The 13,860-nt window shown below is 43.1% G+C and overlaps 1 protein-coding gene across 1 annotated transcript; it reads right to left on the reverse strand.

The window, feature by feature from the left end:
- Positions 1 to 7,112: 7,112 nt before the first annotated feature.
- Positions 7,113 to 10,182, reverse strand: C2CD4A (C2 calcium dependent domain containing 4A). The gene has a single exon (XM_045449536.1). It carries the CDS (start codon positions 9,289 to 9,291, stop codon positions 8,230 to 8,232), a length of 1,062 nt encoding a protein of 353 aa, XP_045305492.1. The 5' UTR covers positions 9,292 to 10,182; the 3' UTR covers positions 7,113 to 8,229.
- Positions 10,183 to 13,860: the final 3,678 nt, after the last annotated feature.

Below are 13,860 nucleotides of genomic sequence, written 5' to 3' on the forward strand. Positions count from 1 at the left end.
TTCTGTTTCAGAAACTGCACCTAGGGAAGCCCAAAGACTACAGATCAGACAACAATAAGGACACAGAAGGAAACTGAAGCCTCAGACACTTAGAGCTACAGCAAATGGTAAACACAGCATAATTCTGCCAGATAAGCATAAAGCCTCACACCAAAGGTCTATTTTACCTCTGCTCCTATTATTTAATACATCGTGTCTGGTGTTCAATAAGAAACTACAGGCAAGAAATAAAAGGCAAGAAAAAATAGAAGAGACAAAACAAATATTCAGAACCAGACTCAGATATAACACAGATCTTGGAATGATCAGACAGGGATTTTAAAATAACCATGACTAATATGTTAAGGACTCTACCGGAAAAAGTGGAAAATATGCAAAAACAGATGGGCAATGTAAGCAGAGAGATGGAAATTTTAAAAAATCAAAAGGAAATGCTAGACATTAAAACACTGTACCAGAAATGAAGGAAGCCTCTGATGCGTAGACTGGGTACAGCTAAGAAAAGAATCAGTGAATTTTATGATATGTCCGTAGAAACTTCCCAGATTGCAATGCAAGTGTGGCAGGATTCTCACACAGAGAGTGATGACTCCGCGGCTTTTTTTTTTTTTTTTCGGGAAGCAACTTTCTTAGTGCCAACACTGGCTCAGTTGGGTTTGTACCCGAAACACTGAGCTCCGAAGGCCATGTGGCGTAGTCCTTTACACATCTTCTACTTCTTTGCCTCCAGTATTGGGTAATGTATAGGCATACAGTCTGATTGGGTGGTCTCATGTTACAGGGTCATGAGAGGAGTCACCAACACATGCTAGCCAGGTTGCCTTCCCTTATCTTGGGGTCTATTCCTTTTAGGAAGCGGACTCTACCACACAAGGAGAAAAAATAACGAAGGAAAAACCCAGGGGCACCTGACTGGCTCTTGGTCTCGGAGTCATGAATTCGAGCGTGTGTTGGGCATGGAGCCTACTTAAAACTAACAAACAAACAAGACCCAAAAATCTCAGAGCCGGCTACCCACAAACTGTGTGACAATTTCAAAAGGTGTAACATATGAGTAATACCAAGAGGAGAAAAAAGAGAGAAGGGAACAAATGTAATACTTGAAGTAAAAACAGAAGAGAATTTTCCAAAATAGATGACAGATATCAAAGAACAGATCCGGGAAACTCAGAGAACAACAAACAGGAAAAACACACACACACAAGTCTACACCTAGGCATATTACATTCCAGCTGCAAAAACAAAAACAAAAATAAAAACAAAAACAAAGAGAAAATCTTGAAAGAAGCCAAGGGGGAAAATACCTTACCTACAGAGGAAGAAGGATAAGAGTTTTATTGGACTTCTTGGGGCACCTGGGTGGCTCAGTTGGTTCAGCATCCGACTCTTGGTTTCCACTCCAGTCATGATCTCTAGGCTTTGTGGGTTCAAGCCCCACATCGGACTCTGTGCTAGTGGTATTCGCTCTCTCTCCTCTCTCTGCCCCTCCCCAATTTGCACTCTCTCTGTCTCTCTCAAAATAAATAAACTTTAAAAAAAAAAGAGTTGGGCGCCTGGTGGCTCAGTCGGTTAAGCATTTGGCTCAGGTCATGATCTTTTGGTCTGTGACTTTGAGCCTCGCATCTGTCTCTGTGCTGGCAGCTCAGACCCTGGAGTCTGCTTCAGATTCTAGGTCTCCCTCTCTCTCTGCCCCTCCCCCACTCACACTCTGTCTCTCTCTCTGTCTCTCAAAAATAAACAAACATTAAAAAAAAAAGTTATATTGGACTTCTTGTCAGGAACGACACAAGGAGGAAGAGAGTGAAGTGAAATATTTAAAGTATTGAAAGAAAGAAACCATTAAAATACAATTCTGTATCTAGTGAAACTATCCTTCAAAAGTAAAGGAGAAATAAAGGCTTCTCAGGCAAAGAAAAACTAAGAGAATTCATTGTTAGCAAATCTGCCCTAAAAGAAATGTTAAAGTAAGTTCTTAAAGGAGAAGAAAAATGACATAGGTCAGAAATTCAGCTTTACATAAAGAAAGAGAGCATGTCAGAGAAGGAATAAATGCAGGCAAAATGAAATATTTTTCTTACTCTTATTTGATTTGATGGATAACTGTTCAAAGTAACAATAGTAATATAGTGGTAATATATTATAGTAATAATAGTAATATTAATAATTATAGTATATGGGTAAGTAAAATGAAAACAACATTATAAGAGATGAGAAGGAAAAATTGGAAATACTGTTTTATAATATACGTGAAGTGCCCATGAAGTAATTTACTGTTATTTGAAAGTAAATTTAGATTAGTTGTCAATGTATCCTGCAAGCACTCGAGGAAACCACCAAAGGAATTTTTTAGAGAAGTATAATTGATATGCTAAGAGAAAAGAGAAAATGAAATCCTATAAAATGCTCAGTTAAGACCAGACAAGACAGAAAAAGATGAAAAGAGGAGAAAAAGAAAAAATAATCAAATACCAAGTTCAAGGAATAAAAGCAAGTTACAAACAAATGAATGGATAAAAGAATTGGGGTTTATCAATTCAATATTCACTCACCAATATAAAGGAACAAACTATTGACATAGACAACATCATGGGCACATCTCAGAATAATGATGCTGAGTGAAAGAAGCTAGACCACCCCACTCCAAAAAAAAGAATATGTGTATTCTTCTATTTATATGAAATTCTATAAAGTACAAACTGATCTATAGTGACAGAAAGCAGATGAGTAGCTCCCTGGGGAGCAGGGTGGGTGGGTGAGGGAAGTCAGGAGAGAGGGATCACAAAGGAGCATGAAGAAACTATTAGGTAAGTGAAATAAGTCATACAGAGAAAGACAGATACCATATGTTTTCACTCCTATGTGGATCCTGAGAAACTTAACAGAAGACCAAGGGGAAGGGTAAGAAAAAAAAAAGATTAGAGAGGGAGGGAGCCAAACCATAAGAGACATTTAAAAACTGAGAACAAACTGAGGGTTGATGGGGGGTGGGAGAGAGGGGAGGGTAGGTGATGGGTATTGAGGAGGGCACCTGTTGGGATGAGCACTGGGTATTGTATGGAAACCAATTTGACAATAAATTTCATATTAAAAAAGAAAAGAAAAGAAAAGTAACTATTAGGACCGATGCATGTATTCATTATCCTGATTGAAGTGATAGTTTCATGGTCATATATTGTACATCAAAACTTATGAAATTGTATGCTTTAAGTGCAATTTATTGTATGTCAATTGCATCTCAAAAAAAAGTTAAAAAAATAGATTATGTGAGGAAAGACGGTGAGAATTGAAAAAAAGCATGGAGGTCTGAGAGGTCTGCCATTAAATTAACCATTTATTTGATGCATGGACGTAGGCAACTGACTTAAGTCCTCTGAATCAAAGTGTCCTTCTCTGTAAAATGGATATTGTATCAGTTCAGATTGCGTTCATATATATCTGGAAACTCAACAAAGGCTGAAAGAATTTAGGAATGTATCTGTCTTCTGGACAAGAACTTTGGGTGTAGGCTGTCCAGAGCTGGCATGGAAGATCAGTGATGTCACTGAGAAACAAACCTCCTTTAGCTTCCTTAGTGACAGCTGCCATCTCTCACAACTTGTATGTACCAGCAGGATGAGGGAGGAAGGGGAAAAGGCACCATTAGCTGGCCTCTTGCTATGATTCATAGCTGATTCTCATAGCTCTCCATAGCTGAGAAAGGGCCTGAGGAGGCTAGTGTTTGTTCTTGAGACCCTATAGCACATAAGGGAGAGCAATAAGGGGTTGGACTGGGTGTTGAAGGGACCACCTATAGCATCAACCCCAGGTACAATAAGAGTACCTACCACAAACAGTTGTTGAGAAGCTACAAACATAAAGGATAAAAATTATCTGTGAAAACCATAAAATACAAACAAGAAGAATCATGTTGCTATTTGCTTTCTAATGCCCCAGAAAGTCTAATCTGACCAGAGTTTGTCAATCGTCTCTAATGCAAGTGCCATTATAATGCCATACCAAAATTCTTAGCTAATGGGATCTTGCCATGTTAATATGCAAAATAGTAGAAACTGTGTTTGTTAACACCATGCGCTGTCCCAGGTTTTTTCCATCTGTTAAACTCATAAGACTGGAGGCAAAAGAGCTTCTACACGCTAGAGGTGAACCACACAGGAAGTACTTCCCACGGGTGGTAAGGTATTAGCAGAATTCCTAGGAAAGCATTTGTCAGGTCACCCTAGGAGACAAGGAATCCCAACATCAGCAAATTGGATTGAACTATGATAGCAATATGTATATGAACCTAGAGAAAAGGCTCAATGTCACGTCTTCATACAGGCCTTTATGAACCATTCAATCCGAGGTGTCCCTTTTTACCACAGTAGTGCTTTTTTTCATTATCACATTTTATTTTCTGAAGCGCTCCTGAAATTAGTTGTTTATGGTCTGTCTCCTCCAACTTTGAAAACTTAACTCCATAAGAGCAAGGACATTTTGTGTCTTATTCGCAGCTATACATCTAGATTCTTGAAAAGTATTTGCCCCATATCGGTATTCGAAATAAAACTTTTGAATGCCCCCTTTTAAAAAAATGTTTATTTTTGAGAGAGAGAGAGAGAGAGACAGAGTGTGAGTGGGGGAAGGGGCAGAGAGAGAGGGTGACACAGAACCTGAAGCAGGCTCCAGGTTCTGAGCTGTCTGCACAGAGCCCGATGCAGGGCTTGAACTCACAGGCTACAAAATCATGACCTGAGTGAAAGTCACGTGCTTAACCAACTGAGCCATCCAGGTGCTCCTTGAATGTCCTTTCATCCACCTATATATAGTTATCCTCCCCCACCTAGTTAATTAACTCTCATCACCTCACCTATTTTTCTTCTTCTTTGTGAGAACATTTAAATTCTACACTCTTTGTAAATATCAGTATACAATACGGTATGTTACTCACTATTGTCGCCATGTTATACATTAGATCCTCAAACCTTTTTCATCTTAGAGCTGACAACTTGTGCCCTTTTACCATATGTTATACCATATACCATATATTGTTGCTTTAATACCATAGGGATCACATGATACCCACTTTTTGCTCTGTCTTTCAAATCTTTACCAAATATCAAAATTAGTATTTTGACCTAAGTCCTGGGAATGAATATGGGGGAAGTTTTGTGAATTGTTGAAGTGTGTGTAAAAGAAAATTACATTTTAAAGAAATAATCATCTAGGCATGTTTGATCCATATTAAAGCTAGTGTTTTAGGTATAGAATGCATTACCTTTTTAAAACCAAGTGACCAAGCTGTTGATTTGATTTTTAAATTTGCACTTAACTAAAGCTTTTTAAACTGGCATGTTGTAGTCTGTTGTGTGGGATATTTCTTTGAATATGTTCATATATTTATTTATTTTTTTTTTTTAAATTTTTTTTTTCAATGTTTATTTATTTTTGGGACAGAGAGAGACAGAGCATGATCGGGGGAGGGGCAGAGAGAGAGGGAGACACAGAATCGGAAACAGGCTCCAGGCTCCAAGCCATCAGCCCAGAGCCCGACGCGGGGCTCGAACTCACGGACCGCGAGATCGTGACCTGGCTGAAGTCGGACGCTTAACCGACTGCGCCACCCAGGCGCCCCTGAATATGTTCATATATTTAAACCACAAAGAAGCAAGATTATGCTATCATTTGTGCGAAGATGTGCATACCTAAACCCAACGAGAATCATAAACTAAAACTCTAAAAACTCAAAACTCTAAAAAGTTTTCTGCAACCAACATGCCATTGACGCATACTCCCAGCTTCATAATTACTGGGAAGTTTTTCTTCTGTTTTCATTTTTAATCTGAAAATTTGGGGGGCATCTTCTACATTCAGACAGCTGTATTCAGTTATTTTGAGATGTGAATCTTCACTATAATATATTAGCGCACATCTTCAAGGTCATTGGGTTCTGACATTACACTGGTCTTTAGTATGTAGTAGAGATGTTCTAATACGAAGTAGACCCATTGACAAAACTTATGAAGGATCCACTAGAGGGCAGCAAAGTGCAAACCAAATTAAAATTTGCCAACAGAAAGGCTGATGCATAAAAAAAAAATTGTGTTGCAAATAAGATTTCATACATGCAAAAAAATCAAATTAGTTCAGTGTTGTAAAATAGCTTATATGCAAATGTGTCTCCTTCCTTGGAAGTAGTGGTCCAAAGACTCATTAGGTTGAAAAGCAAAATGAGAATAGAAGTGGTCCTAGTCCCACCTCTTGCACTAATTATGTGATTTGGGACAATCTACAGTTTGCCTTTCTGGTCCTATTCTGTAATACCTGGGTTTGCACAAAATAATTCTTAAAATTCTTTTCAACTCTAAAATCCCATGGTTTTATGGTTTATGATTATATTTTAGTCATTTAAAAGTCTTTGCTGATTAGGCTCTTAACATTATTTGACCATCATAACTTTATATTAGTGGAGATTCTGCTTGGAAATACGATTATATCATGGAAAATTTACATTCCTGAAGTATGTTGATGTTACCTTAATAAAATGACACTTCTGCCCCAAACGCTTACTTGTATATAATCTAGTGACAATAGTGATTGCAATGTTTTCTGGAATAAAGTTTTGTTATTTAAACCATCAGTGCAATCTGGGTTTTTTTTTTTTTAAGTTTATTTATTTATTTTGAAAGAAAGAGCAGGGGAGGGGCAGAGAGAGGGGGAGAGAGAGAATCCCAAGCAGGCTCCACGCTGTCATCATGGCGCCCAATGAAACCTGAGCTGAAACCAAGGGTTGGATGATTAACCAACTGTTTCACCCAGGTGCCCTGTTTGTATTTTTAAAAAAGGCAGGGGCACCTGGGTGGCTCAGTTGGTTGAGCGTCCAACTTTGGCTCAGATCATGATCTTGCAGTTTGCGAGTTTGAGCCCTATGTGGGGCTCTGTGCTTACAGCTCAGAGCCTGGATCCTGCTTCGGATTCTATGTCTCTCTCTCTCCCTGCCCCTCCCTGCTCTTGCTCTCTCTCTCTCTCTCTCAAAAGTAAATAAACATTTTTTTTAAACAACAAAATAAAGTCCCACAATGATATATTTGGATGTATGCATAAGAAAGAAAGAAATATGCTTGTTTGGCAGTGAATATGAGCAAGGGAGGAAAATCATCCTTTAATACATAACAAACCTATTATGATTATCAGAAGCCAGAGGTAGAACACTATTACAGGTAAATTCTAGACTCCCTCTCCTAGCAGATTAACTCAGCTGGGGCCAATTAGGCTAGCCCCCCCCCCCCCCCCCCCCCAGCTTTTCTACTACTCTGAGGCTAGTTAGCATCTTTCTCAGACAGAGCCTTGGCCATTAGCATGAGATAATAAATTACTCATTTCAACCAATTTGCTTTTCCACTAGGGGGTGAGAATGTGAAGAGACCCCAGACTCAGAATCAAAGATTTCAGATGTAAGTTGCAGTCCCACAATAGTAATGTGATGAACCCTTCAGATGCTGGTATTATTTCCAGAAAGTAATAAGTAAAACACTGATTGCCTCAGTGCAAATCCCGACTCTGCTCTATTTTTTGTGCCTCAGTATCTTCATCTGTAAAATGGGGACAAATGTGTCTGTCTTTTAGGTTTGGTTTTAAGAATTAAACAAGTTAATACTTGTAAAACTATTATTATTTTAACTTGGAATATTAAAATGGCTTCATTTTTTTTCCAGTGCTTTTCCAGCAAGATGTAGCTAAAAGTATCAGGTTGGAGTTTCTATTAATAATTCACTGTTGACCTTGAGCAAGTTACTTCACCTCTCTTGGCCCCAATTTTTCACCAGGGTCTTAAACAATGCTGCAAAAGTAATACACACTCTAAGTTGGTCTCAATGGATGTTGTGAAATAAACTTCAATATGAGGAGGTTGGAGCAAATAGACCACCAGGACACCCTCTAGTTTTAAGACTTCCTGTGATTATCTCCCAATAGGTCCGTGGGGAACATGAAATGCAATTGTGTGTCCATATAGGGAAACGCTACTGCAAAACGCCATACCATTTGCTGAAGCGAATTTTGAAGGTATTTACCCAAAATATTACATCCTTTATTATGATAACTAATCCAGCAACATATGCGCCACTATTGGACTGACCAAAGGCGTGAGTAGAAGAATAAATACACTCTCATTTTGTCCAAAGGGGCTGTCGGTGTCCGAGTTGCCAGAGGTCCGAGGGCGCCCCGAGGGGGCAGTCTGAGCCCCAGGCGCCCTCAGGGCAGCAGCAGGGAGCCCAGCAGCAGCTCGCCCTGGCCCAGCGGGCGGCCCCGCTCCAGGCCGCGACCCCGCTGCTCGGCCTTGACGCGCACGGCCAGGCGGCGCACCTGCTCCTCCGAGAGCCCGTCCAAGCACACGTCCTGGTGGAAAGCGGCCTTGCGGCTCCGCCGGACCACGGCGCTGCGCTGCGAGCGCGGCTGGCCCGGCGGCCGCAGGACGAAGCTGACGCGGCAGCAGACGGCGGGGGGCTCGGCAGCTCCCGCTGCCAGGCCCTCGGTGCCCAGCAGCCGGACGCGGAGCCGCCCGCTGGCCCGACTGTACTCGGCGGCCAGGCGCAGGGCGCCCCCGGAGCGGCCCAGGGCCACGGTGCCCTCGGCCTCCAGGCGCTCGGGACGCGGGCCGGGGCAGGGCGGCGGCGGCGGGGACGCGGAGGGGGCCTTGGAAGGGGGCCCCGAGACGGCGCCGCGCTCCTCGTCCTCGTCCTCGTCGCCGTCCCCGCTGGACACGGAGCGGGCGCGGACCAGGCCTCGGCTCGTCCGGGCCCGCAGCGCGCGGGTCAGCAGCCGTTCGGGGGCGCGCAGGAAGCGGCGGGCGCGGGGCGGCGGGGCGGGCGTGTCCGGGGTGGGGCGGGGGCCCGCAGGGAGCGCGGGAGCGGAGGCCGGAGCCGAGTCCCGGGGCACGAGCGGGGCGGCTGCAGGGCCCCCGAGGAAGAGCGACTCCTTGCGGCGGGTGTGCGGGCTCTCGAGCAGCGTGCAGAAGCCGTAGGCGGTGAGCGCGCGGGGCAGGTGCGGCAGCGATAGGGCTGCCTGCGAGCGCGGGTCCCAGTCCGTGTGCGCCGCGCTGTAGTCTATTTCTGCTGCTTCGCTCCAGGAAACCCGAAGTGCAGCCAGGGCCGTGCAGGACGCGAGTCGTGGGGGGATGCAGAACTCGGGGATGCGGTCCGGGGTGAGCACGTTTGCACACGCGGCGGGAGTGAGGGCCGGGACTTGGTGCGCCCGACCTTGAAGAATCCCGTGCCTGCGCTCAGGACCAAAGCGGAGCCTCTCCAGGCACCACATAAGGACGCGGGTACGGGAACCCGAGCAACCTTGTGCTGGTGCTGGTCGGCTTGCACTTCGCAAGGGTACCCTAGTCAGAGGGAGCCCTGCGAGGCGCAGCAATTCCCGTGTCTTGTTTTCTACTTTAGGGGTGCTTTCTCCTGCCTCCGTGGGACAAGGCAAACTGCCACTCAGGCTATTGCAAGCTGTGTTTCAATGACTGCAAAACAATCGTTCTTCTCTCGTCTCTAGTAGTCTTGTACACTTCGGGGCTTGTTGATTTAATCTCGATCCTCCTTCGCTGGCCTAAGGCGGAGATTATCAAAATGTTGGCTTCCAACTTTGGTCGCGCTGTCGTCAATGCCAAGAGGCACTTTCCTTGTGCAATCGCCTCCCGAATCCTTGGATTATTGCACTCTAGTCCTCAGCGAGAATTAAAACAATTATTATCCCCTCTAGGACTCACGGCTTGCGGCTAGGCGAGTTAAACAAGGATGCGTGGAACCCTCTTAGCGTAGCTGGAGTCCGGTGTCTGACGGTTGTCCGCACGGTTCTGCCAGAGGCACCGAGCCAGAGAGGAGCGCCACCTCCGGTAGGCTCAAAGCGTGCGAGGCGGGATTCAGCACCGCGGTTCTAGGACAGCCGGTCTGAGCTTTTATAAGCGGGGGCCCTGAGCGCTGGCCAATGGGCGGGCGCGAGAGGTCCTGCTCTGTAACCTGACGCCACGCCTTCAGCTCTGCCAGGAGGATAGGTCGACTGCGCAAATTTCAAGACTTGAGTTCCTTCCCTTCCCCGCGTCTGGTGGGGGTGTTATTCTCAGGAACCCTAAACAGGTTTCTGTTTCCTCACATGCAGAAAGGAATGCATGTTTACTATAGAGAGAGTAATTAGGAGGATTGGCCCACATATGAATGTGAATGCACCCATCACTAAAAGAAGATAAGAGTTGTGTTTTTCTTGTTCTTACCTAATATCATCCCCATCCCCCAAAGCCAGCCTTCGGAATTTCTTACCTGCTTTCTGGTTTTCAGTCTTGATTTTAAAAGTATTTCCCCTGTTAATTATAAGCCACTCTGGGCACAGGAACCTTATGGGATGCTGAAAATAATTCCTATCTTGATCTGGGTGAGGTTACATAGGTGTTTACGTATGTTAAAAAAAAAAATCTCTTGGAATACAATTAAGCTTGCTTATAAGATTGTGTGTATCTTATACCTTAATTAAAAAAAAAATCACAACTCACTTCTTAAGTCATGGGTGCTGATTTTTGCTTGGGAAAATATACTCCTACATATAATTGTGCTGTTGGAACATTCCTTTGAAGGCACCCAAACACCTCTGGCCTTTCCAGGCTGTACCCACCTGAGATACTCTTTTTCTTCCATTTGAAAACTGACCTATGTTCATTCTGTAAGAGAACTGCTTCCAGCTAGCTCAGATTAAAAGAGATCTGAAGCATTTTGTTCAGCATTTGAGTGTATGCTATTTCTACTTAAGACACTGCCTTGGTAGTTAATAGCTTTTACAAATAATGTTAAATAATTAAACAAAATATTGTTCAGTGAATTGAATCCATCCAAAGGCGGTTGTAGGATGGGGCATGTGCATTTTGTTTCCAGCATATACATGCACAACACTGTGCTTGATGATTTACATATAGTCTCTAGAATTGTCACACAAACCTGTAAATTGGTGATTATTCCTAGTAACTTATCAAGTTTGGATAGTGATGGGAAATTGAGGAAATAATACACATTAGTGGGCATAAATGAGTTGCTTTGGGAATTAAATGAATGTAATAATGTAAAATATTTAGCATTGTGCCTAGAACATGGTAAGTGCTAAATGCACAGAAGTGGTGATTATTAGGGGTCCCTGGGTGGTTCAGTTGGTTGAGAAACTGACTTTGGCCCAGGTCATGAATGATCTTGTGGCTCGTGAGTTCAAGCCCTGAGTCAGGCTCTGTGCTGATAGCTCAGAGCCTGGAGCCTACTTCGGATTCTGTGTCTCCCTCTCTCTCTCTCTCTGCCCCTTCCCTGCTCACGCACTCTCTCTCTCTCTCTCTCAAATATAAATAAACATTTAAAAATTTTTAAAAGAAGTGGTGATTATTAAAAATAATAAAAATAGAAGAGAGGCGGGGCGCCTGGGTGGCTCAGTCAGTTAAGTCTGACTTCAGCACAGGTCATAATCTTGCGGTTCGAGCTCAGCGTAAGGCTCTGTGCTGAGAGCTCAGAGCCTGGAGCCTGCTTCAAGTTCTGTGTCTCCTTCTCTGTCTGCCTGTCCCCCACTTGCACTTGGTCTCTCTCTCTCTCTCAAAAATAAACATTAAACATTTTTTTTTTTAAATAGAAGAGAGGTTGAGTGCTATGGTTGAGAAAACTGGGTCTGAAGTCAGATCTTGTTTTGATTATAGAACGGCTCCTTATTATGTCAACTGAGCAAGTTATTTAGACTTTCTAAGCCGGTATCAAATGTACAATAGTAGGTGGAATCTTTGAGAGGTAATGAAATTAATTACGGCATAAAAGAGACCCATGAGAGCTCCCTCACCCTTTCTGATAATAGTTTGTACCTGTAGGGTTGTCATAATATGTCATGCATAATAAGATCATGCATACGAAGAGGGTAGCTTGCAGCCTGACCTATATGATGTCTGATTTTATATTTGTTGTTATTATAGAAGAGAACAAATGCTCGTTAGTTCATTTATTCATTCAAAGCAATATTTACTGAATGCTTCTTGGATTTCGGCCACCATACTAGGCAGGTGGATCCAGGCTATACAAGATCACATCAGCTATAGACATCTATCAGAGGAGCAATGATGAAATATTTGAGTTCTGTCTAGCTGAGGCAGGAATGAGAAGAAACTATTCAACAGGATTTATATACTTAATCTTGGTAGGGGGGCAGTGTTGGTGGGTCCCTGGCCTTGCCATGCCCTTGACTAGCTACTCTTTGTCTTTGTATCCTCTCGATGCCTGGCCAAAATTTTGGGGGGCAGTGCTAAATCTATGGGAGAATGATTGCTGAATTATATACTTGAGGGTCACATGCATATGTTTGGACTCAACTTTTCCCAGGAGACAAGAGGCTGTTAGCTCTGCAAGTGAGAGCCCAGAGAGTCCTTGGTTAAAATGGTGAGGCTCCCAATCTGAGAAGTTAAGCAAAGCTATGTTGTAGTGGGAGAAAGGAAAAAAGCACCAGAGAATGAGAAATGATTTAGAGGCGAAGAAATACAGACTTTGGAGTAAATCTGTCCTACGTTGAAATCTGTTATGCAACTTTTTAGCTATGGGACAGTGGGAAAATTAATTAACCTCTTTGAGTCTAAGTTGTAAAGTGAGGATAACAGTATCTACCATATGAGGCTGTCAAATGAGGGGTTTGGGTTAGCCATATTTGTTTTGTTTTCCTCTGGCTCTCAATTTCTCCAATTCACTCCAGTGCTTTCTGACAGCTAATCTTCCTAACTTTTCTGACAGTCCATGGTGTTAGGTTATTCTCTAGCTTTCTCCTCCATCTTTCCCCCCAAATCCTTTTTGCTTCTCTCAATGAAAGGTTAACAAATAGCATGTGGGTATGAGGCAATGTGAAGTGAGAATTTATTTTTCAGTTTTTAAGCAAGAATTGTTCATTTTTCACAAGTATTCCTAATTTTGACTTCTGTTTTTTTTTGTTTGTTTGTTTTTTTAAGAGAGAGAGAGTTCTAGAGTGAGCCGGGGAAAGGGGAGAGGGGAGAGGGAGAGAGAGAGAACCTTAAGTAGGCTCCATGCTCAGCATAGATCCCCACTGGGGGCTTGATCCCATGACCCTCAGATCATGACCTGAGCCGAAATCAAGAGTAAGATGCTCAACCTACTGAGCCACCCAGGTGCCCCTGACTTTAATTTTTTTTAAGTTTACTTATTTATTTTGAGAGAGAGAATGAAAGAGCACATGACAGCCAGTGGGAGACAGAGACACAGAGAGAGAGAGAGAGAGAGAGAGAGAGAGAGAGAGAGAGAAAATCCCAAGCAAGCTCCATGCAGTCAGCCAGAAACCCACCATGGGGCTCCATCTCACAAACCGTGAGCCGAGATCAAGAGTGGGACACTTAACCAACTGAGCCACCTAGGCACCCCACCCCTGACTTTCATTTTTTTTAATTTATTTTTTTAATTAAATATAATTTATTGTCAAATTGGTTCCTATACGACACCCAGTGCTCATCCCAACAGGTGCCCTCCTCAATGCCGATCACCCACTTTCCCCTCACCCCCCATCAACCCTCAGTTTGTTCTAAGTATTTAAGAGTCTCTTATGGTTTGCCTCCTTCCCTCTCTGTAACTTTTTTTTTTCTCCTTCCCCTCCCCCATGGTCTTCTGTTAAGTTTCTCAGGATCCACATATGAGTGAAAACATATGGTATCTGTCTTACTCTGCCTTATTTCACTTAGCATGATACCCTTAAGTTCCATCCATGTTGCTACAAAAGGCCAGATTTCATTCTTTCTCATTGCCAAGTAGTATTCCATTGTATATATAAACCACATCATTTTTATCCATTCGTCAGTTGATATTTAGGCTCTTTCCATAATTTGGCTGT

The sequence above is a fragment of the Leopardus geoffroyi genome, chromosome B3 (assembly GCF_018350155.1).
Source record: "Leopardus geoffroyi isolate Oge1 chromosome B3, O.geoffroyi_Oge1_pat1.0, whole genome shotgun sequence".
In the NCBI taxonomy this organism is placed as follows: Eukaryota; Metazoa; Chordata; class Mammalia; order Carnivora; family Felidae; genus Leopardus; species Leopardus geoffroyi.

Excerpts from the sequence above, each read along its gene's own strand:
- C2CD4A (XM_045449536.1), bottom strand. The coding sequence starts at position 9,291 with ATGTGGTGCCTGGAGAGGCTCCGCTTTGGTCCTGAGCGCAGGCACGGG.